This window comes from Schistocerca gregaria, chromosome X, assembly GCF_023897955.1.
Source record: "Schistocerca gregaria isolate iqSchGreg1 chromosome X, iqSchGreg1.2, whole genome shotgun sequence".
In the NCBI taxonomy this organism is placed as follows: Eukaryota; Metazoa; Arthropoda; class Insecta; order Orthoptera; family Acrididae; genus Schistocerca; species Schistocerca gregaria.
The window spans coordinates 328055132-328076860 of record NC_064931.1 but is presented as its reverse complement, the minus strand read 5'-3'; the positions used below and the strand labels follow the sequence as shown (position 1 = coordinate 328076860).

Here is a 21729-nt window from a genome sequence, read left to right as displayed (position 1 = left end):
CTTTGTGAACACTTTTTTTTTGGACCACCTGCATCATTTCTTGGCAGATGGATTCCCTGACAGCACCTTGTAACAGGACAACTGTCAGTGTAACAAAGCCAGACTCAGAGTACAGTGGTTTGAGGACCATGATGGTGAAATCGTGTTGATGTCTTGGCCACCAAATTCACTTGATGTGAACTTGATGGAATATGTTTGGGAACTATCAGGCACCAGCTTCACAATCCCAAATCACTAGTCCCTAATTAACCGGAAATATGTGACTTGTGCATTAAATCTGGTGCCATGTACCTCCAGAAACCAACCAAGGACCTGTTGAATCCATGTCACATTGAGTCACTAATATATTGTGTTAAAGGGTGAACCAACATGCTAGTAAACTGTTCCTTCATAATGTTTTTTCTCATCTGTGTTTGTGTTATGTCTCACTTAATTTGTGTATTGCTTTTACTTTTTTGGTAGTCATTGTTCCTCCCCTCTTTCTATACAAGGTTTTTTTTTCATTTTTCCATATTGCTTCTAGTCCCAAATGGCATTACTCACTGCTCTAACTCTTAATATTTCTTCAGTTCTTACTCTGTCATCATCTCATAACTGTAACTGGTGCCGCACTAATAATGTACTACTTTGATCTCCTCCTTTCTCTGATGCCTCCTTTTTCACCTTTGTCTCCCCTCATCCTTGCAACAGGTGGGTCCCTCTCATCATCAAGTTTGAGTGACATGCCCTTCCTTTTTAATCACCCCCAAGTATGCTGTCAAGGAAGGAACTAATAGTTCTGTAAGCCAGACTAGTGTTGTGTCCATCTATATGTGTATGTATTTAATGTTTTGCCTCCAAAAGGCAAGTGCTGCAGATAGTTGTCTCACGCTTTTTGTGAGTGAATTTTCTTTTTATGTAAATCATAGAAGTTACCAGGTATTACGAAGGAACTCATTTCCTGCTCCGACATGTCCATCTCAATCAGCTAGCATTCAATCTTTTTGTTGAGGCATCACTACTCAATGCAGAAATACCATGTGCTCTCTTCAGTGTCCATAACAACCACAGGAAAGGAACAAGGCTTCTGACAAATGAATGTCATCTCACAGCGTCTTATCCCCTTCTTCCAAATTACCAGACACTCGGTGTCTCCACAAAGAGTGGTGACTGATGAGTGGATCCCCAGTATTGATTCAGTGTTGCTTGCTGGGTTGTCTTATTTGTGGGAACCCCATCTCTGTGTATAAATGTTGAGCTTAGTTTTTATGATTTTGGTGGCGGCCAGGTGGGTAGCTGGAACCTCTGTTTGATGAGGGAAATGGCTACAGCGTGTTTAGGAATGACCTTGGTCGGTATGTGTCAGCTGTATTTGTTGCAGTCATTTGGTATGGAATAATTGTGGTGTGGATGAAATCTTTGAGAGTAATATTCATCATTCTGTTCACCCTTCTTGCCAAGAGCAGTGGAAATTCACAACATGTCCATTTTGGAGGCATATTGGCTTTAGAGTCCTTGTGTTCCTGACACACGTTTCTCTCTTGGTTGTCCAAATTGGCAATGGTGATGATTGTGTGCAAATTATTGGCTGGCTTGTTTGCTGTTTGGTGATTGTGGTATCTAAAGTTGCGGATTCAGTTCTCCAATATCTGATTGCAAAAAATTGTGTCAAAGGTTGATGATGAACCTATTTTTGTAGACATGCACCTACCTCGTGCTATGAGGATTGACATTTGTGGCTCTCAGTAACTCCTACCTCGCATCCCTCCTTACCCATCATATTGTGAATGAAAGCTTGTAGTGGTTGCTCATGACTTCCATAAATAACAACAGTAGGAACTCATAATTTATTTTGACCTACTATTTTCGATATGTTGCCTTGATGAGTTTCGCTTGCCAGAATCCTGTCACCTCAGATGCACAGTTTTCCAATTTGTTTAATTAGGTGCAAGTTGTAGGTTTCCAACATAATTTGGTTCACCTCATGACACCATGGCAGCATTCTGTGTACATATGACTGTGTAGCTCTGGAGTAACATGACTCAGCTTCATTTGTTATTCTGATACGCAGACTTTCTGCAAGTTGTTACCAAAAGCATACATAACTTCTAACTGGAATTTTTCTCAGCTGTTGGACTTGTTTTTCAACCTTTACTGTTCTGTGGTATTAAAGTGAAAATGAATATTAATCGTGTCATAACAGTCTATCTGTTGACTTTAGTGAACAGGGCTTGGTCATCATCCAACTATTGAAATTCTCTTGAGCACCTTGGAACCCACATAACTTGTATTGTTGGGAGTAGCTCTTCCTTTCTTCCATAACCCTGTGAATGGTCTGTACATGGCAATGTTTCAAAGTCTATGTCATGCGTCATTTGTGCATTCAGATTCCTCATTTTGTGTACCTATAATCCTGATTGCATCATGATGTCTTTGTGTGCACAGTACTTATTGTCATTAAAAGGATCTTCATCTTGGGAATTGTCACAAGTTCCGCATTTTAGTGATCCTTATCTACTTTCTTTACACTTACTTACTCTGTCAAAAAGTTTAGTACAGAAAGTATTGCCTTAATTACACAGTACCAGTATAGCATAACTGTTTATGGTTACAGTATTATCCTCTCATCTTTAGAACAGAGAACTATAACACTCAAAATTTTAAAATATAAAATTTCAAGTCATTTGTGCTCACCCAGTGTACCAGGTATAGTGATTGTATCTGCTACATTCCTTTATCCCTGATTCACCTTTGCATACTAATGTGATATTATTATTGTCACTTCTCATTTATACCACATAATGTTTCATGTTTAAATAACAATGTTGTCTACCAGTTACAGTATTTTCTATGTAGCCTTCACTATGAAGAGTTAAGGTGAGTTGTCATTGTTGCCTATCTCACTGGAACACACAGTCTCAGAACATATTATTAAGGACATATTATTAAGGATGTCAGTTTCTTTATATAATCTGTCTCACCTGATAGACAATCTTAATTTTACACATTTTTTCAGAGTGTTACGGGTGTAATTGAAAGTATGAAGGTAGTGACACAGGAAAATTCTGAAAGAGTGGCGCGATATGCATTTGAATATGCAAAAAAGCAAGGACGAAAGAAGGTTACTACAATCCATAAGGCTAATATCATGTGAGTAAGAGTTGTCTTTTTGCTCTGTCTTCTGCTTTTTTTTAAAAAAATTCTTTACAGAGCTGTTGAAATCTTCTAAAAAAATTTCAGGAAACAGCATTTGCTGTTGATAGCCCTTTATACCAAGATTATAAATGACAGGTTTTTATCACATTGTAATCGTATCTTCAAGTGAAAAAATTTTGCAGGAACATATAATGTGGATCAGGAGCAAATTAATAATACAAAAAATGTGAGGTACTTAGACCAAGAAAAGACACAGTGAAATACCCACATAGTTAGTTTAACATTAGGCCAGTAAACAGCACAGTCTCCCAATGTTCGAATGGCACAAGACAATAGTGTTGCCAGTTAAAATGGGGAGTGAGTAAGCTAGGGAAAGAATATAACCGAAAATAACTGGTTGGAGGCCATGTAATTGAACAGAGCAAGTCGTGTTTGTAGACCTAAAACAGGAATTAGCATAAGAAACACAAAAAACTGTGGGGAAACTAACTTACACTGAAATAATGGAATGATGGCTCACCAGTGCTGCAAAACCAGTGAAAAACAGCAAGGAGTCACATGTAGTGACTATAGCTGTGTGTGCAGCAGAAAGGTCATACCACCAGATGCAGGTGTATACACAGCCAACCACTGGGGAAAACTGATGCTGGGCAGTGCGCCACAAGAGGACATATGAGAAGTAGTCGAATGTGTCAATAGAGGGCTTGAAAGAGGATGTTCATAAAGCAAAGTTTGGGAGCTGTGAAATAAATTGGAATGTATAGACAAAAGAAATACAACATAGGTAATAGAGCAACAGAACTGTTACATGTAAAATGATGACATTATGACAAATACTGTAAAAATTACTAAGATAAAATAATATGAAAAATTACTTTGGCTGAACATCAATGGCGACAGGAGATGGAGAGCAGTGCCACCTGTAAATAATCTGCAAGAAGAAGAAGAAGAAGAAGAAGAAGAAGAAGATCAATAATGTCAAAATATAGAGTAATAATGACACATAAAAAGTACAAATATGTAAAGAGGTAGACTGATAAAGGAAACCAAATTGCATGGCCAGTACACAGTAGTAAATTAAATGGAAGCAAGAAAAAACAAGTAAACCAAAGTTAAAAAACCCATAATGAAAGAGATTGTGGTGGGAACACGATTAGGGGAGTGCGTATATAATCAAAATCTGAAAGTATGGGATGGTGCCTAAGTTCTCACTGACTGTTCTGGGCATGCTCAGGAAACTCTTTTAAAGAGTGCAAGATGTGGACTTCTTCAAAAATGTTGAGGATATTGCCCTTGTTACCAGTGCATGAAATCTTTAAGTTTGTTGTCAGGTCAGAAAGTGTGTCCAGTATTATGTAAGTGGATGGTAAGAGCAGATTGAGAACTTGTGAGGCTTAAATGTTTTTTACATTGAATGCAGAAACTGTGTTCTGTTCATACAATGTAACTGAACAGTCGTTACAAGAAATGTAATAAATACCTGCCAAATCAAATATGTTGAAACTGGCCTGCTCATTGTTACAGAACCGGAGGCCAGTACCTCTCAGAATACAAGACACTGGGGAAATACCTTTTACTTTTAGTTTTTTCTTTTAATTGTTTTGGAGATTCTGCCATAATGGGACATCCTGTGAAAATTTGCCTTTTTGTTAGACTCATTTACTTGTGACAGTTATTTGCTGTTGAATAGGGAAAAGAACAGGGTTAATTTTCTTTTGGATGGCCTTATTAACAACAAAATCAGATCTGTAGTCATTAGAGTAAGCAATGTACTTAATCATGTTCAATTCCCAGTAAAAGGCGTCAATAGGAACAGTCTGTAGTCTTTAAAGGAGCAATCTAAAAGCAGTTTTTTTTTTAATTTAATATATAACTGACATGGTGATTGGGTGTCTGGTGGATCTCCACATCCATGGTGGATAGCTTTGTGTTAAGTCATATTTAATCTCAGAGTCCCTGAGAGTGGTTAACTGGTCTAAAGATGAAAGTGAACCCTGACTGCTATATTGAATAGCAAACTGTATACTCGCATAAGAGTTCTTCAGCTCCATCATGAAGGACTCACAGTCCTCATTTGATCCAATGGAGAAAAATAGAATGACATCAGTGTAGCAATACCAGGCTAGTATTTTGTTTGAAAATCTTGTAAGTTGATGAAACATATCATTTTCCAAGTTATTGATAAAAATGTTAACAAGATCGAAGGACAAGGGCAAACCTGTAGCAGGCCTGTTCTTGTAGGATAAAGCTATCACGAAACCTAAAATAGTTGAAGCAGGTCTAGCAGTCGAATGACTTTGTGAATTTTGTCAGTCGGATGACCACTGACTGTCGTGTATGATGTTATGAACTTTATCTACTGGTAATGATTACGCATATCTTTAATATCCAAATAAGCCAAATTTGTGCCACAGGAAGGTTAATTGGAATAAGTTATTGACGAGATACTTCCTGTTACCAATATTACCACCGATTTACGTGATACTGGACACTACTTCTGACCTGACAACAAGCTTAAAGATTTTATGCCATCGTAACCAAGGCAATATCCTCAACATTTTGGAGGAAGCCCTTATCTTGCACTCCTTAAAGTTTCCTGACCACACCCTGAACAGTCAGAACTTAGTCATTATGCCATCTTTCCAGATTCTGATTGCCTGTGCCCTCTGCAGCAGTGCTCCTACCATAATGTCTTTCATTATTGGTCTTTTTAATTTTATTTGTTTTTCTTGCTTCTGCCTTCTTTTTTATTGCATACTGGTCCTTGCAATTTTGTTTCCTTTTATCAGCCTATCTCTTCATGTATTTGTACATTTTACATGTAATTATTATTTTATACTATGGAAACATTCATTTGTCCCTTTCAGTATCTCTCTCTTATAATCCCTCCTGGAGTATTTAATACTACTTAATAATTTAACTAGCCTTAATTTAAGCTCATTTTGTAATTTTGACATTATTGATGTTTGACCAAAGTGATTTTTCAGATAATTTTATCTTAATAATTCTTAAAGTATTTGTCATAATTTCATCATTTCATACATATGTAAGGCTGCTGATCCTCTATTACCTATGCTGTATTTCTTTTATCTATACATTCTAATTTATGTAACGGCTCCTAGCCTTTGCTTTAAAAACATATTAATGTAACTTCCTCACCACTTTCGCGCCCTCTATCGACACATTCCACTGCTGCTCACTTGCCCTCTCATGGCACATTGCCCAGCATCAGTTTTCCTCAGTGCTTGGCTGTGTGCACACCTGAATCTGGTGGTATGACCTTACTGCTGCACACTGCTGTTTTCCACTGGTTTTGCAGTGAGCCATCATTCCTTTATTTTAGAGTAAGTTAGTTTCCCCACAGTTTTGTTTTGTTTCTTATGCTATGTCCTTTTTTAGATCTATAAATGTGACTTGCAGTGTTCAGTTGCATGGCCTGCAACCACTAATTTTTGGTTATATTCTTCTCTTGGATTTCTCACTATCCATTTTAACTGACAATGCTAATGTCTTGCGCCATCCGAACGTTGGGAGATCATACTGTTTCACTGGCCTAATGTTAAACTACCTACCCTCTTTATCTGGTTTAAGTGCCTTACATTTTTTTTATATTGTTAATTTACTTCTGATCCACACTGTATGTTTTTGTATATTTTTTCACTTGAACATGTGATCACAATGTTGCGAAATCCTGTTGTTTATAATCTTGGAATAAAGGCTTATCAATAACTAGCATGTTTTCCAGAAGTTTTTTTAGACAATTTTAACAGAATTAAAAAAAAATTAAGATGTGTCAACTAAGCTGTCGATACCAGCACTGTAAAATCATATGCTTCTGCTTTGTTTTAGAATATGTCTAATTGTTGAAGTTTTTGAAAAAAAAGTTATTTTCAGTTTATATTGTTGGACCAGTAAGTCATTAATCTTAAGACTCATTTGAGGTGATCCTGTTATTGATATATCCTTCAAGATAGCTTTCATCAGTTAAGTAACCAATCATCTAATATTTGACTGAAAACTATTTTTCATGCATTGCTGAAACAATAGTTAATTCAAACTGTATGAGCCCACTTAATCAATAATGCTCTTACAAAACACACAGATTCAGTTACATAATATTCCCCTTGCTATTTTAACATTCTACTATAATTAACTGTCATTGTGTGACCTGAAACTTGTAATTTCATGAAGGCCTTTCTTGTATGAGTAATCTCACTAGCAAAAGATACTCAGTAATTCATCTTGACCCGGTTTTTGTTTCTGAAATTGAAGATCAGTATTTGAAGAATGTGAGTGCCAACATGAGGAGTCAATATGACTGTTCACTCACCAGACACAAGGGTGCAGTGCATTAAAAATGAGTTGGTGGTTTGTCATCTGTCAATCATTGTCTTTACAACATTTATACATTTAAGTGTTTAATTAATAATTTCATCACTTCGTTTTTTTCCATGTATTTGCTCTGTGTTCTACAAATATTTGACTTAACTTCCAATTACTTTGTTTATTCTGTGGCTTTGCCATAGTTACCTTTGCATTTATGTGCCAAAACAGCAGAGTGTCAGTTATGTATTATTGTTGCTTCAACTACAATATACAGGAAACACACACCACAATATCCTTGTGCATTTGCTGAAGAGTTAAGTTTACCCTTCATATTATTCCAATGACTGTGGACTGTATGTGCAATGTTCAGTTTTGAATCTCTTGACCAATGACCACATGCTGAAATGGGTTGATAGTGAAAAAGTGAATGATGACATAAGGAAACATTGATTATTAAACTTTTTAAATAGTGAAAATGTGAAAAAGAGGTTCAGTCTTCAAAACGTCTGCTTTCAGGTATACACATTGCTCAAGACAATTAACTGTGAAAATCAAAATATGTTGACACATGTACCTGATATGATAATAAGATTGCATTCACTGCATCTTAAATGAGTGCTGTTAAGTCAGATAATTCCCTGTCAGAGAGGTGCCAACTGTTTTCTTCTTGATATGCACGGCATGAAGCTTCACTTCCTATACATTCTCGTAACTTTATCTGGAAATATTAGTGAAGGAGCATGTATAGATCAGAATTATTATTAGTATTATTTTCATAAGGATGGAATGAGATTCATAAATTTAAGCTTAATTTTATGTATAGTGAGGAAATGAACTTCATTAACTTTTTTTGAGTGAGGTGTTACAGTACTTAAGACTCTGGTATTGTATTTAGGAGAAATAAACAAACATCAATCCATCCACCAGGATATCTGCTGTAGTGTTGGTAAATGAGGAATACACTGTGCACATTTTTTTGTAGAACCTAAAATTTTGTTTTCAATTGTTTTGCACTGCTTTCAATCCAATATTTAGGATTTTTGTAGATGTCTGCAAATTTTATATGTGGACTATATCATCTACAATAACTTTTCTTACAGTTTCAGTGTTTCCTTGTATCACTGCTGTTGCAGGATATCCACTGTGTCAAACAGAAAGAGCCATCTATCCAAAACACATGAAACAAATTTTTGACTACTGTCTTTGAAAGAAAACTCAAGCGAAAGAACAATGACAGTCTTTTTACATCCACACTACTTTTTGTAATCCTGTAAAATCACATTGTGGATGGCAATCTTTGGGTTGACTCATTCACTAATTACTTTGTTTCACCCTTTCCATTGTTAGCCAACCTTTTTAGTTATCATTAATTCAGTATGAGGGTTAATAATGAATGTTTCTTCATATTTCAAAAGTCATATTGTAAGACTTTGGTACTGGTGTATTCAAAAAACTGTATTCATTCCGTAGAATGAAAAATCAGTCAAAGTTACAAATATTTTATTTTTCATTCGATGACTAGTTTCAGGCTAAGACCCATTTTCAAATCGACCTACAGGACAGAAAACCAAATTTACACTCATACATAATACAGTTATTACAAAATTCTTAAACATATACCAAAGATACAGAACACATAATTTTAAACTTACATAACAAAGTCTAAAATGGCATTTCCGAAGATGTCAACAAAACGTGTAACGTACATTCAAAGTGCATACAGATAACTGGTAGCTTATTCCTTCCTCTGTCGCAAAGAAACCTTGGGAACGGGGTGCCCTAAATGGATATAGGAAACCTTTTTATTTATTAAATTATTCTACAACCATCAAGAATACAATAGTTCATACAATTGTTTTGATTCCCTTGCTGCATTGTCAACTCTTCGTTGTTTTCTCTACTTTGTGATGACAGTTTTACTTATTTCTGAACAGACGTTGCTTTAACTGCCATTGTGTCCATTTACTCTGTTGCCTCTGTCTATGTCACTAATTGGTTATTCACTGAATATTTGTAAGGTTTTTTAACTAGTCATTCAACATTTAATACACAAGTATGTCATAGATTTATTAGCATCTAAATATGTGGATTTACTGCAGACTACTTAGTGCATATTGTAGAGGAGCAACTTCAAATCTTAATAGAACCATTAAGATTACAGTTGTCTTCCTACCCCTTTACCCTCTGAAGCATTCCAGGAGTGCAGCAAAATGTATCCTTGAAGTAGTGTTCCTTTGCTAAAGATTTTTCTGTTACGATGTTGGAGAGCAGCCATATATATATATATATATAAAACCGCCGGCAGACAGGCACATGAACAAGACACACAAACACACACAGAATTGCTAGCTTTCGCAACCGATGGTTGCTTCTTCAGGAAGGAGAGGGAAAGACGAAAGGATGTGGGTTTTAAGGGAGAGGGTAAGGAGTCATTCCAATCCCGGGAGCGGAAAGACTTCCCTTAGGGGAAAAAAAGGACAGGTGTACACTCGCGCGCGCGCGCACACACACACACACACATATCCATCCGCACATAACTGACTTTTTTGTGATATTGCAAAAATTATGCACTTGGATGGATGACCATCCAGTCTGCTGAGTGCTCTTGCAAGTGTGGTGCACTTAGCCCTTGTGAGGCAAACTGAGGAGGTAGTTGATTGAGGAGTAGCGGCTCCAGTCTCTTAAACTGACATACGGCCAGGAGAGTGGTGTGCTGACCACATGTGCCTCCATATCTGCATCCAGTGATGCCTGTGGGCTGAGGATGACATGGAGGCCAGTCGGTACCATTGGGCCTTCCAAGGCCTGTTAGGATGGATTTTAGTTTTAGTAGTATTTCTCCATTGTAAATTACCTTGTCTTTCCATTACTATAATGTATTTGAATCATTTTTGACTGAGACGTTATGTAGTTGTTAACTTGAAAGACAAGAAGAGGTCTTTGATATAATGCAACTGTACTCGGGTTCATTCACTGCCTATTTTTTCACGTGGCTCATCTGCAAAGGGGGTTGGTAGTGATCAGTTGCATTTGCACCCCTAATACTGAGTCATATATTGGCTAGCCTTTGAACAGCAGTGAATTCAATACACAGTTATCTATACCACAACCTTGCATAAAATGAGGTACACTATACAGGTTCAGATTGAAACTTATTTATTTAAAAACACACACACACACACACACACACACACACACACACACACACACACACTCTATGCAAAGGAACTACGAAAGCTCATCAAAACACAAAACAAGTACTTTCATGTCCATTTTGCATTACACTATTTTCACTCAGCATTTAATACATAATTTTATTCATAAGCACGGAAATTAAAAATTGGTACTAATTTATGACATGCTATCAGATCTACACAATTAGAAATAACTCCATGTTTTGGTACAGTTTCACACCTCTCCCTTCAATTAATGATGTCTTTGCACGAAATATGAGACATACAAGTACTTGTCTGGCACTACAAAGATCGAAACTGAATTATGTCTTCATAATGAAGTAATGACTTAGTTTGCAGTTGTTCTAAACATCTTTATAACTTAATTCTACTATGAAACGTTTTGAATAATTTGGAAAATATTTCGAGTAGATTTCCCCACCATGTTATAGTTCTGGGTGGAGATTTTAATTTGCCGGATATAGACTGGGAGACTCAAACGTTCATAACGGGTGGCAGGGACAAAGAATCCAGTGAAATATTTTTAATTGCTTTATCTGAAAACTACCTTGAGCAGTTAAACAGAGAACCGACTCGTGGCGATAACATATGAGACCTTCTGGTGACAAATAGACCCGAACTATTTGAATCAGTTAATGCAGAACAGGGAATCAGCAATCATAAAGCGGTTACTGCATCGATTATTTCAGCCATAAATAGAAATATTAAAAAAAGTTAGGAAGATTTTTCTGTTTAGCAAAAGTGACAAAAAGCAGATTTCAGAGTACCTGACGGCTCAACACAAAAGTTTTGCCTTTTGTACAGATAGTGTTGAGGATCAGTGGACAAAGTTCAAAACCATCGTACAATATGCGTTAGATGAGTATGTGCCAAGCAAGATCGTAAGAGATGGAAAAGAGCCACCGTGGTACAACAATCGAGTTAGAAAACTGCTGCGAAAGCAAAAGGAACTTCACAGCAAACATAAACATAGCCAAAGCCTTGCAGACAAACAAAAATTATGCTAAGCAAAATGTAGTGTGAGGAGGGCTATGCGAGAGGCATTCAATGAATTCGAAAGTAATGTTCTATGTACTGACTTGGCAGAAAATCCTAAGAAATTTTGGTCCTATGTCAAAGCGGTAGGTGGATCAAAACAAAATGTCCAGACACTCTGTGACCAAAATGGTACTGAAACAGAGGATGACAGACTAAAGGCCGAAATACTAAATGTCTTCTTCCATAGCTGTTTCACAGAGGAAGACTGCACTGTGCTTCCTTCTCTAGATTGTCGCACAGTTGACAAAATGGTAGATATTGAAATAGACGACAGAGGGATAGAGAAACAATTACAATCGCTCAAAAGAGGAAAGGCCGCTTGTCCTGATGGGATACCAGTTCGATTTTACACAGAATACGCGAAGGAACTTGCCCCCCTTCTTGCAGCGGTGTACCGTAGGTCTCTAGAAGAGGGTAGCGTTCCAAAGGACTGGAAAAGGGCACAGGTCATCCCCGTTTTCAAGAAGGGACGTCGAACAGATGTGCAGAACTATAGACCTATATCTCTAATGTCGATCAGTTGTAGAATTTTGGAACACGTATTATGATCGAGTATAATGTCTTTTCTGGAGACTAGAAATCTACTCTGTAGGAATCAGCATGGGTTTCGAAAAAGACGGTTGTGTGAAACCCAGCTCGCGCTATTCGTCCACGAGACTCAGAGGGCCTTAGACATGGGTTCACAGGTAGATGCCGTGTTTCTTGACTTCCGCAAGGCGTTTGACACAGTTCCCCACAGTCATTTAATGAACAAAGTAAGAGCATACGGACTATCAGATCAATTGTGTGATTGGATTTAAGAGTTCCTAGATAACAGAACGCAGCATGTCATTCTCAATGGAGGGAAGTCTTCCGAAGTAAGAGTGATTTCAGGTGTGCCGCAAAGGAGTGTCGTAGGGCTGTTGCTATTCAAAATATATATAAATGACCTTGTGGATAACATCGGAAGTTCACTGAGGCTTTTTGCGGATGGTGCTGTAGTGTATCGAGAGGTTGTAACAAAGGAAAATTGTACTGAAATGCAGGAGGATCTGCAGCGAATTGATGCATGGTGCACGGAATGGCAATTGAATCTCAATGTAGACAAGTGTAATGTGATGCGAATACATAGAAAGATAGGTCCCTTATCATTTAGCTACAAAATAGCAACTGGAAGCAATTAATTCCACAAATTATCTGGGAGTACGCATTAGGAGTGATTTATAATGTAATGATCATATAAAGTTGATCGTCGGTAAAGCAGATGCCAGACTGAGATTCATTGGAAGAATCCTAAGGAAATGCAATCCGACAACAAAGGAAGTAGGTTACAGTACGCTTGTTCGCCCACTGCTTGAATACTGCTCAGCAGTGTGGGATCCGCACCAGATATGGTTGATAGAAGAGATAGATAAGATCCAACGGAGAGCAGCGCGCTTCGTTACAGGATCATTTAGTAATCACGAAAGTGTTACGGAGATGATAGATAAACTCCAGTGGAAAACTCTGCAGGAGAGACGCTCAGTAGCTCGGTACGGGCTTTTGTTAAAGTTTCGAGAACATACCTTCACTGAAGAGTCAAGCAGTAAATTGCTCCCTCCTACATATATCTCGCGAAGAGACCATGAGGATAAAATCAGAGAGATTAGAGCTCACACAGAAGCATACCGACAATCCTTCTTTCCACGTACAATACGAGACTGGAATAGAAGGGAGAACCGATAGAGGTACTCAGGGTACCCTCCGCCACACACCGTCAGGTGGCTTGCGGAGTATGGATGTAGATGTAGAGTAGATGTAGATGTAGATTGAAGTACACCAGCCGAACATAATATTTTTGCTGCTGTGCTTTAAATTTAAATTACAAACTACGTAGATGAGCTCATTTTCACATGACTTCTATTTCAATGATCAGGTATCCAGCAAATCAAAGGACTCGCATTACCAGCACACCCTACATTATTTACTTAAGTGCAAAGTCATGTACAGTAATTATATGCAGTTATGTAACCAAGTAATTTAAACCATCTGAAACTGCTGAATGCTGCCTTCTCTTTATCAGGGAAAGATGAGTATTAAGTTATTGACTTGTGTTTGTGCTTTTCACATCCCATCCATTTTTTCATAGCAGATACTTCCATTGCCAGAAAAACTGCTGTTTGGCCATGTTATCCCCTGTTACCTTACAATATGGAGAATTATTGTCTAATGTACAGCACAGATTTTACTGCAGCAGTACTTGTTCTTCTTTAAGATTATCTGTGAATTTAGGATAAGAGAGTTTGTAGATCCTGAACTCATGTTGTATACTGTGTTAGTTGTGTTGTTCTGTGAATTTTCCGTTTTGAAGTATTGCGATTCAAAAGTCAATAAGCATGAAAATTGTGTTGTATCAAAAGAAAAATTCATTTGTGGAAACTATAAAGAGATTGAATAGCTGGCCTGAACTTACCATCAGGAGCGAAAATTTCAGTACTGCAGATATATTCAAGTTCTATCTCATAGAGGTAAGTACTGGCCAGTCTTCTGTTTCTCTACAGTTTTACAATTTCTTGGTAAATAGGGTGTTTCTGTTCAGAGAAAATAAATAACCTAGTGAAACTTCCTGGCAGATTAAAACTGTGTGCTCGACCGAGACTCGAACTCGGGACCTTTGCCTTTCGCGGACAAGTGCTCTACCAACTGAGCTACCGAAGCACGACTCACGCCCGGTACCCACAGCTTTACTTCTGCCAGTACCTCGTCTCATTCTGGAAATAACCTAGTGTTGTCAGCCTGTTGCAGTACATATTCACTCATTAGCCAGAACATTATGACCATTTACCTAATAGCCGGTATGTCCATCTTTGGCACTTATAACAGAGGTGACACATTGTGGTGTGGAAGCAATGAGACCTTGATAGGTCACTGGAGGCAGCTGACTCAACATCTGCAAGCACATGGGGGGGGGGGGGGGGGGGGGTGATGAGCTGTCATGCCACATTCATTCACATCTCAGATGTGTTCGATAAAGTTCAGATCTAGTTCGTTGGAGGACCAGTACATTAATTTAAACTCACCACTATGTTCCTTGAACCACTCCACCACACTGGCCTTGTGACATGGTGCTTTATATATGGTCTGCAACCAGTGTATGATACTCCGTGGGCATCATGATGCCTTGCGTGAGCTCCAGTGGACCAATGGATGTCCACATGAATGTTCCCCAGGGCATAATGGAGCCACCACCAGCTTGTCTCTGTCCTGCAATACACATGTCGAGGAGCTCTTCCCCTGGAAGATGGTGGATTCGACAGGATGAAGAAGGTATCAAGATTCATCAGACCCTGCAATCCTCTGCCACTGTGCCAATGTCCAGTACCGATGGTCACATGCCCATTTCAGTCATAGTTGCTGATGTAGTGTTAACATTGGCACATACATGGGTCATTGGCTGCTGAAGCCCATCATTAGGAGTATTCAGTGAACTGAGTTTACACATACATGTGTACTTTGCCCATCATTAAAGTCTGATGATGTTAATTCCACCACACTTCACTGTCCGTATTGTTTCACCAGTCTGCCCAGCCTAAGACGTCTGACACCTGTAATGAGCGGTGGCCACCCAATCTGACGATGTCTGATGCGGTTTCACCTTGATTTTGCCATGTGTTGAAGACACTTGTCACAGCACTCTTTGAACACCTGACAAGTCGTACAGTGTCCGAAATGTTAGTGCTGTGCCTCTGGGCCATCACAATCTGCCCACAATCAAACTCAGATGGATGGTGCACTTTCCCAATTCTATACACGGACAGCAGACTCACTGAAACTACATGCACTGTGTGTATGTCTCATTAGCAGTCATTCATTGCCAGGTGATGTTACTATTGCCTGGATGGGTTTATGTTGATAGTTGGCCGTTGGTCATCATTTTCTGGCTGATCAGTGTAATTGCTATTGTTAAATTATTGTGTAGAGTAATGTCATTTTGACAGCTGTGTTTTTAATGCTTTACAGGAAACTTTCAGATGGACTGTTTCTGGAAACATCCCGTCAGGTAGCAAAAGATTATCCGAATATAGAACATAATGATATGATCATTGACAACTGTTGCATGCAACTGGTTTCTAATCCACATCAGTTTGATGTTATGATAATGACAAATTTGTATGGTACCATAGTATCAAATGTGGTCTGTGGAATAGTTGGTGGTGCTGGCTTACTATCAGGAAAGAATTATGGAGACCATGTAAGTTGTTTTCACCTTACATTGTTCATACTGATTTTAAACTAAAAAGTTCAGGTTTTCATACCAAAATAAAAAACACATTGTCCTTTAGATATGTCTGGTGTTTGGGTCAGGCATGAGAATACTTAAACAACTAGAGACAGAAAAAAATAGTTCTTGGCCAATTTATGTGTTATTTTTAAGTAATTTTGATTTTTTTATCGTGTTGGTTTTATTTCTGATGGCTTATTTTTCAAGTTTGTTCTTTATTTTTTTTTTCGTATGACATTGTTTTACAGTGTTATGTTGAAAATTAAAATATTCTGACAAATTCTGTCAAATTTATTGGGCATGCAAAATGCATTTATTTACATTGTTGGGAAAGAAACTAGTACTTACTTTAAACTTATTGAGTCTAATCAGTTATAGAAAAAAATTCTATACTTGTAAATCACTAGAAGTTTTTCAAAAGAAAGCATAGTCATAACATCAAAGTTGTATACCTACTTACAGTTTATACTGGGACATGTAACAACAAGGAATTGTGGGTTGCCATGTTTTGTTGGATATAGACATTTCCTGCTGCCATGGAAAGTTGCATTTCCACTAAATTTTGAAGGGATTTGTATGCATTCAGAAGATCTACACCATCCAGACCTGCCATTTCTGTTACTCATAAAAGACTTGTCCAACATCAGCACTGATAGAGATCACTACCATCATCCTGGGGTTGTAAAAAGAATCTAAGGCTATGAACACAGACTTTCATAGCTCTGTGACCATAAGAGTTGTCAGCCTAGTTCAAAGATGCCACCTAGTACATTTCACTATTTCCTGTACCTTTGCTTGAAGTATTTTCCTCTCCATGTGGGTGCCAAGGTTTGCCGGTTTCATCACCTAAACAACAAAAATGTGAAGACATCTTCAAACTAGTTTACCATGGAATAGAGTTTATAGGAAGTAGGGTCTTTCGTAGGGTAAGTATAGTGTCAGGTTCATTAAGTAACTGGCACATTTAACAAACGTGAGATGAATTTATTTAGTGAGAACAAAGTGAATGAAAGTATTCAGTGCTTGCATGTGGTAATTACTCACGTCATCACTGTGTAAGAATTCCACTATTTGTTCAAAATATTCTTCCAGGTAAGAGGCCATGGAAAGCCAAGAGTTACAGCATGTTGTCACTGTAAGAAGGGGAAAAAAAGTTCAGCTTTCTCCCCTGCTTTCCTTTTCTCTGCAAAAAAACTGTAAATACAAATTCGCTGGCTTTCTTGTGTTCAGGAAAGCACCCTTCTTAGTTGCAGTGTTAAACTCATAAAGCACGTTGAAAATTTTCAACTAGATTCCGTTTGTGCGCCCAGCACTGAACATAGCTTATGTGATCTCCAGTGACTGTTCTTAAGAGTTGACACATTTGTTCATATATCTGCATTGGACATAAATGAAATGTAACAGCACCATCAAATAGTGATGTGTTTGCCCTAGGAGGATCATCACCTCACTCAGTCTAATACTGAATGGCAAATATGATGTTATGAGGGACCATTTGCCTTCAAAAGGTTGAAATGTAGCATCAACATCAAAGCATTCTTGCTAGAGTGGCCAGAGGTAGCAATTGTGTGTGTGGAGATGTGCCTGCTTTTGTGAATGTGAGTGTTTTTTCCTTTCTTTTTTAAAGAAGGCTTTGGCCAAAAGCGTAGTACATATTAACATACTTTTCAGTGTGTCTGTCTGCAACTCAACAAATCATCTTTATGATGAGCAACAATCTGTCATTCTCATAATTGCTGATATCTCAACCTAGACTTCACGCTGATAACACAAAATTCACTATGGAGATGGAGAATGGTGATATTTCTTCAGTTTTAGGCAAATCGGTGTGATTAAGAGTGATGAACACTTAAGCCATTCACTGCTTTGTGTCACAGTGGGACAAGTGTCTCAACAGCCAGGGTTAATACTTCTAACATACAGGTACTGGTTTCTGTAATTATGCCTCCAGTCATTTATTTTTGAAAGCCTCTTACATAACCTTTCTTTCCTCTATGGAGGATAGTAATTTCGCCTCACTTCAATTTGGGGCCTGCAATAAGCAAATAATCCACAAGGGACAATTTAATCACATTAGTACCCTTTCTTCCCAATAAATACTCTTTACGAGGGCTATTCAAAAAGTATCCAGTCATATAAATTGTTGTATGTGGGCATGTGCTCTCTCTTGTTTGTGTGCATGCCTGATTTCTCCCCTCACCCCCCACCCCCGCCTGCTCCCCATGACTGCGGAAACAAGAAGTCACTGGCTAGCCATTGTCAAGTGAACATGTGTAAGTTGTTGGTGTCTGATTTTGAATTGTGGGTAAAATTACAGAAAAAGGGGAACAACGTTATTGCATCCAGTGAGTGTTTTAAGTTTGGCAATTCTCAAGTGGAAACCATTTGTAAGATTTGACAAATGTGTGGGGATGAAGCAGTCTGCATCACCCAGATTAAGAAATGGTGCAGCTGTTTCCAATATGACCACTCATCAGCAAAGAGTGAAGCATCTTCTGGTAGGCTCTTAATGTCCGCAAATGAGGTTATTATTGATCATGTAACGATCCTGGTGATGCAAGAGAGACAAATCATGATCAGAGAACATGTAGACAAGGTTAAAATTACTATTAGGGCCATGCATTCCATTTTAATGGAACATCTGAGCTTCAGAAGGATCTTTCAAAATTTGCGCCCTTCAGCTTATATGGTTTTATTATCCCTCCATGTAATGTGAACCTATGTAAGTAATCCCTGTTTTATTTTTAATACTCCTAGTGCTACTTACAGTTTTTGATATGGTTGTTATTCTCCTATGTTGATTAAAATATTTTTGTAGGTAACCATAACTTCTGATGAACATACACTTACAAGGGGAAGGCCTCAGACACAGCCAACCGATTCAGCTCAGATTTGGCTGGTCGCTTGTGTACTACCTAAAACGAAGGACTCTTAAGATATTTTGGGTCAACACCCCTGCAATTTAGAGAAAATCACCCCTAAAGGTTATGACGAGCAATCAACTCAAAATTGGAGGGATCGATAGATAATTGTAAATAGAGCATTTTTCATCATCAGGTATGGGGTCTGCAAATACAAACTTTTCCAGTAATCGAGGTAAGAAACTTTTACAACTGCCGCTTCTGTACCCACATGGTAAACGCTTTTCGCCGATAGCGCAGCAGCCGAGGTAACTGGCTGGGAATAGAAGAACCCGGGTTTGAATCTCGAAGAAACCTAGTGGATGTTATTCTTTTCATTTGTATTTTTCCATATCTCAATTGATAGGGATAGGAGGGTCAATAAAGTAAGTAAATCAATAAGGAATGATGATGATAAGGTAGGCAAACTAATTTCTCAAATGCCATGAGTTAGTAAAGTATTAAACTTTTAAGCCTTGTCACATGAAAACAGCTCCGAGTAAGAGTGCTGTGAATTCCTAATGAGGGATCACAGATAGCCAACCGGACGACGCTTATTTACACCGAGGCATGGGACAGAATGCACACGGGGAGAGTTATGTTGTCTTGGTTGCCTTTTCGTCATATCATAGTTGTGAACCTGGAAGAGTGAAGGTGTCCAGCACGAGCTTTATAGAAGTCAATCGGAAAGAGTTGTTTTCAGTCATTAGGATGCCGTGAACCTCGCGGATACATGTACTGATTTTTCCATCGTTAATGCGCTGAATGAAATACGTTTTGTGAATGAATACAGTGTTACTCCTTAAGTAACATATGACGAGTACTGTATGTAGTTTGTAGTAATTAGCTTGTCTGTTATGCCATAGTAACTAGTTATTTTTTGTTGTGTCGTATCTTCCAGGTGCATAATCTGAATAATGGAGGACGTACACCCTTTGACTAGGACTGTAATATACAGTTAAGAGCCTCTCACAGACGATGGCAATCAGAAAGTTACACACACTGTGTTTTGGTTTGTAAAAGTGTTGCAAGACAGATGCATTATCAATACACTACTGGAAGCAGGCAGTTCTGTTCCTCGGCATTCCAGATTGATAGGAGCGGCTATCGTCAAGTGATTTTTGGAGATGATGACCGAAATGACATTTTTTGATACTGAAGTACTGTACCATGAAGAAGGAGCAGAAGATGATTCAGTGGAAGATATCCCGACTAATGAATCACAAAATGGTCATAACACTTTGGAAATCTCCACATCACTGGGAATATGTGCTTCATCTGTTCCCGATTAGTACTACAAACCGGTTACTAAACGGTTGAACTATGGCGCTATACCCCTTGAAGTAAAAGTAAAGGTGGTAGCGCTAGCCAGGAATCATCCAAAGTGTAACTTACAAAAACTGCAAAAGAATGGATCAACAACAGTACTGAAAAGGAAGAAGGGCTTGAAATTGTGGGAAAGTGATATTGTTAAAGGAGGGGCAAGATAAGACAAATACCAGGCGATAAATAAGTGGACGTACAACCGATTTGTCAAATCTCATTGTCGTAACAAGAATACTTCAGGAGTGGGCTGCAGGTGCAACACTTCAATATATGGCCAACGAGGATTTTATATTTGCTGCATCATTATCTTGGGTAAGAAATTTCAAATCGGAGTATAAAATTTGTCAACATCATGTCACTAAATACATCTCTAATAAGGAGGTACAAAATATGAAGATATACAGAAAGTAGTGGCTCTTTTCAGCACACAAACAGCATCACTTATGACTGGTTTTAATCGTGATTATGTGATCAACACCGATCAAACAGGATGCGAGTTTTGGGAGAACATTCGACGCATATTGTCACATAAGGGAGAAAAACGAACCCTTGTCGCAGTTGGTAGTGAAAACAAACTAACACATTCATACACGCTGCAATATGCCATCACAGCCTCTGGAAAAGTGTTGCCTGAGGTTTTCCTGTGTTTACAAGAAACGAATGTTACATTTGGTCCTCAGTTCAGTCGTTTAACAGACTCATTGAAAAATGTTTACATTACCTGCTCCAAGTACGGGAAACTTACGAATGTTATTTACAGAACATTTCTTGAGAATATTTTAAAACCATATATTTCTGATAACAAGTTTCATCTAATATTGGATTCCTGGAGTGGGCAAATTAATACTACAATATATGACACAATGTTTATATATGGTGAGGGTCAGCCGACGTGCACAGTAAAAGTAATACTACCAAACTGCACACTTGTGTGCCAGCCATGTGATGTTTATTTCTATCGCCAGGTTAAAAACTTTATTTCCAGGCTTCACAATTGCAGTGTGCTTCTGGAAACCCAGCGGGAATTGCACAACCACACAGATGCAATAACTATTCACAGCATAATTCATAACCAACTTTCTGATTTTTCAGGCAATGATATCGTATGTGTGGTACACATCAAAATTAATTCCCGAAAGACATATTTTTAAATGTAAACCATGTTTGTTTTCTGCCGACTCTTCGGAAGGAACAATGTAGGTGTCAAAAGATTGCGTTCATTAGATGTTCTTATTGCTGTGAGTATATTTGTTTCGAATGTTCATATGACAAGTACCATCCATCTAGTTATTCAAAGAAAAGTGAGGACACGTAACAGTGACTGGAAGAGCCATTGTAAAGTGACCTGAAGTAACATTTTAGTTGTTTACTATCCCAAGAAGTTTGAGAAATTGATTTACTTACCTTATTACCCCACCTATCCCTATCAATCGAGATACTAAAAAATACAAATGAAAAGAACAACATCCGCTAGGTTTCTTCGAGATTCGCACCTGGATTCTCCGATTCCCTGCCAGTTACCTTGGCCGTTGCACTATCAATGCTGTTGGCAAAAAGCGTTTGCCATGCA

At 38.1% G+C, this 21729-nt stretch overlaps 1 protein-coding gene across 5 annotated transcripts in view; it reads left to right on the top strand.

The window, feature by feature from the left end:
• The window catches only part of LOC126299468 (isocitrate dehydrogenase [NAD] subunit gamma, mitochondrial), a 115256-nt gene that overhangs the window by 47031 nt on the left and 46496 nt on the right, over positions 1–21729 (top strand). For all 5 annotated transcript variants that reach the window (XR_007552814.1, XM_049991393.1, XM_049991392.1 and 2 more), the window contains exons 6-7: positions 2996–3129; positions 15672–15903. Coding sequence is in view for 4 of the 5 variants with exons in the window: in XM_049991393.1 (XP_049847350.1) it covers positions 2996–3129; positions 15672–15903 (366 nt within the window). In the remaining variant the exon portion in view is untranslated. The remainder of the gene's footprint in view (positions 1–2995; positions 3130–15671; positions 15904–21729) is intronic.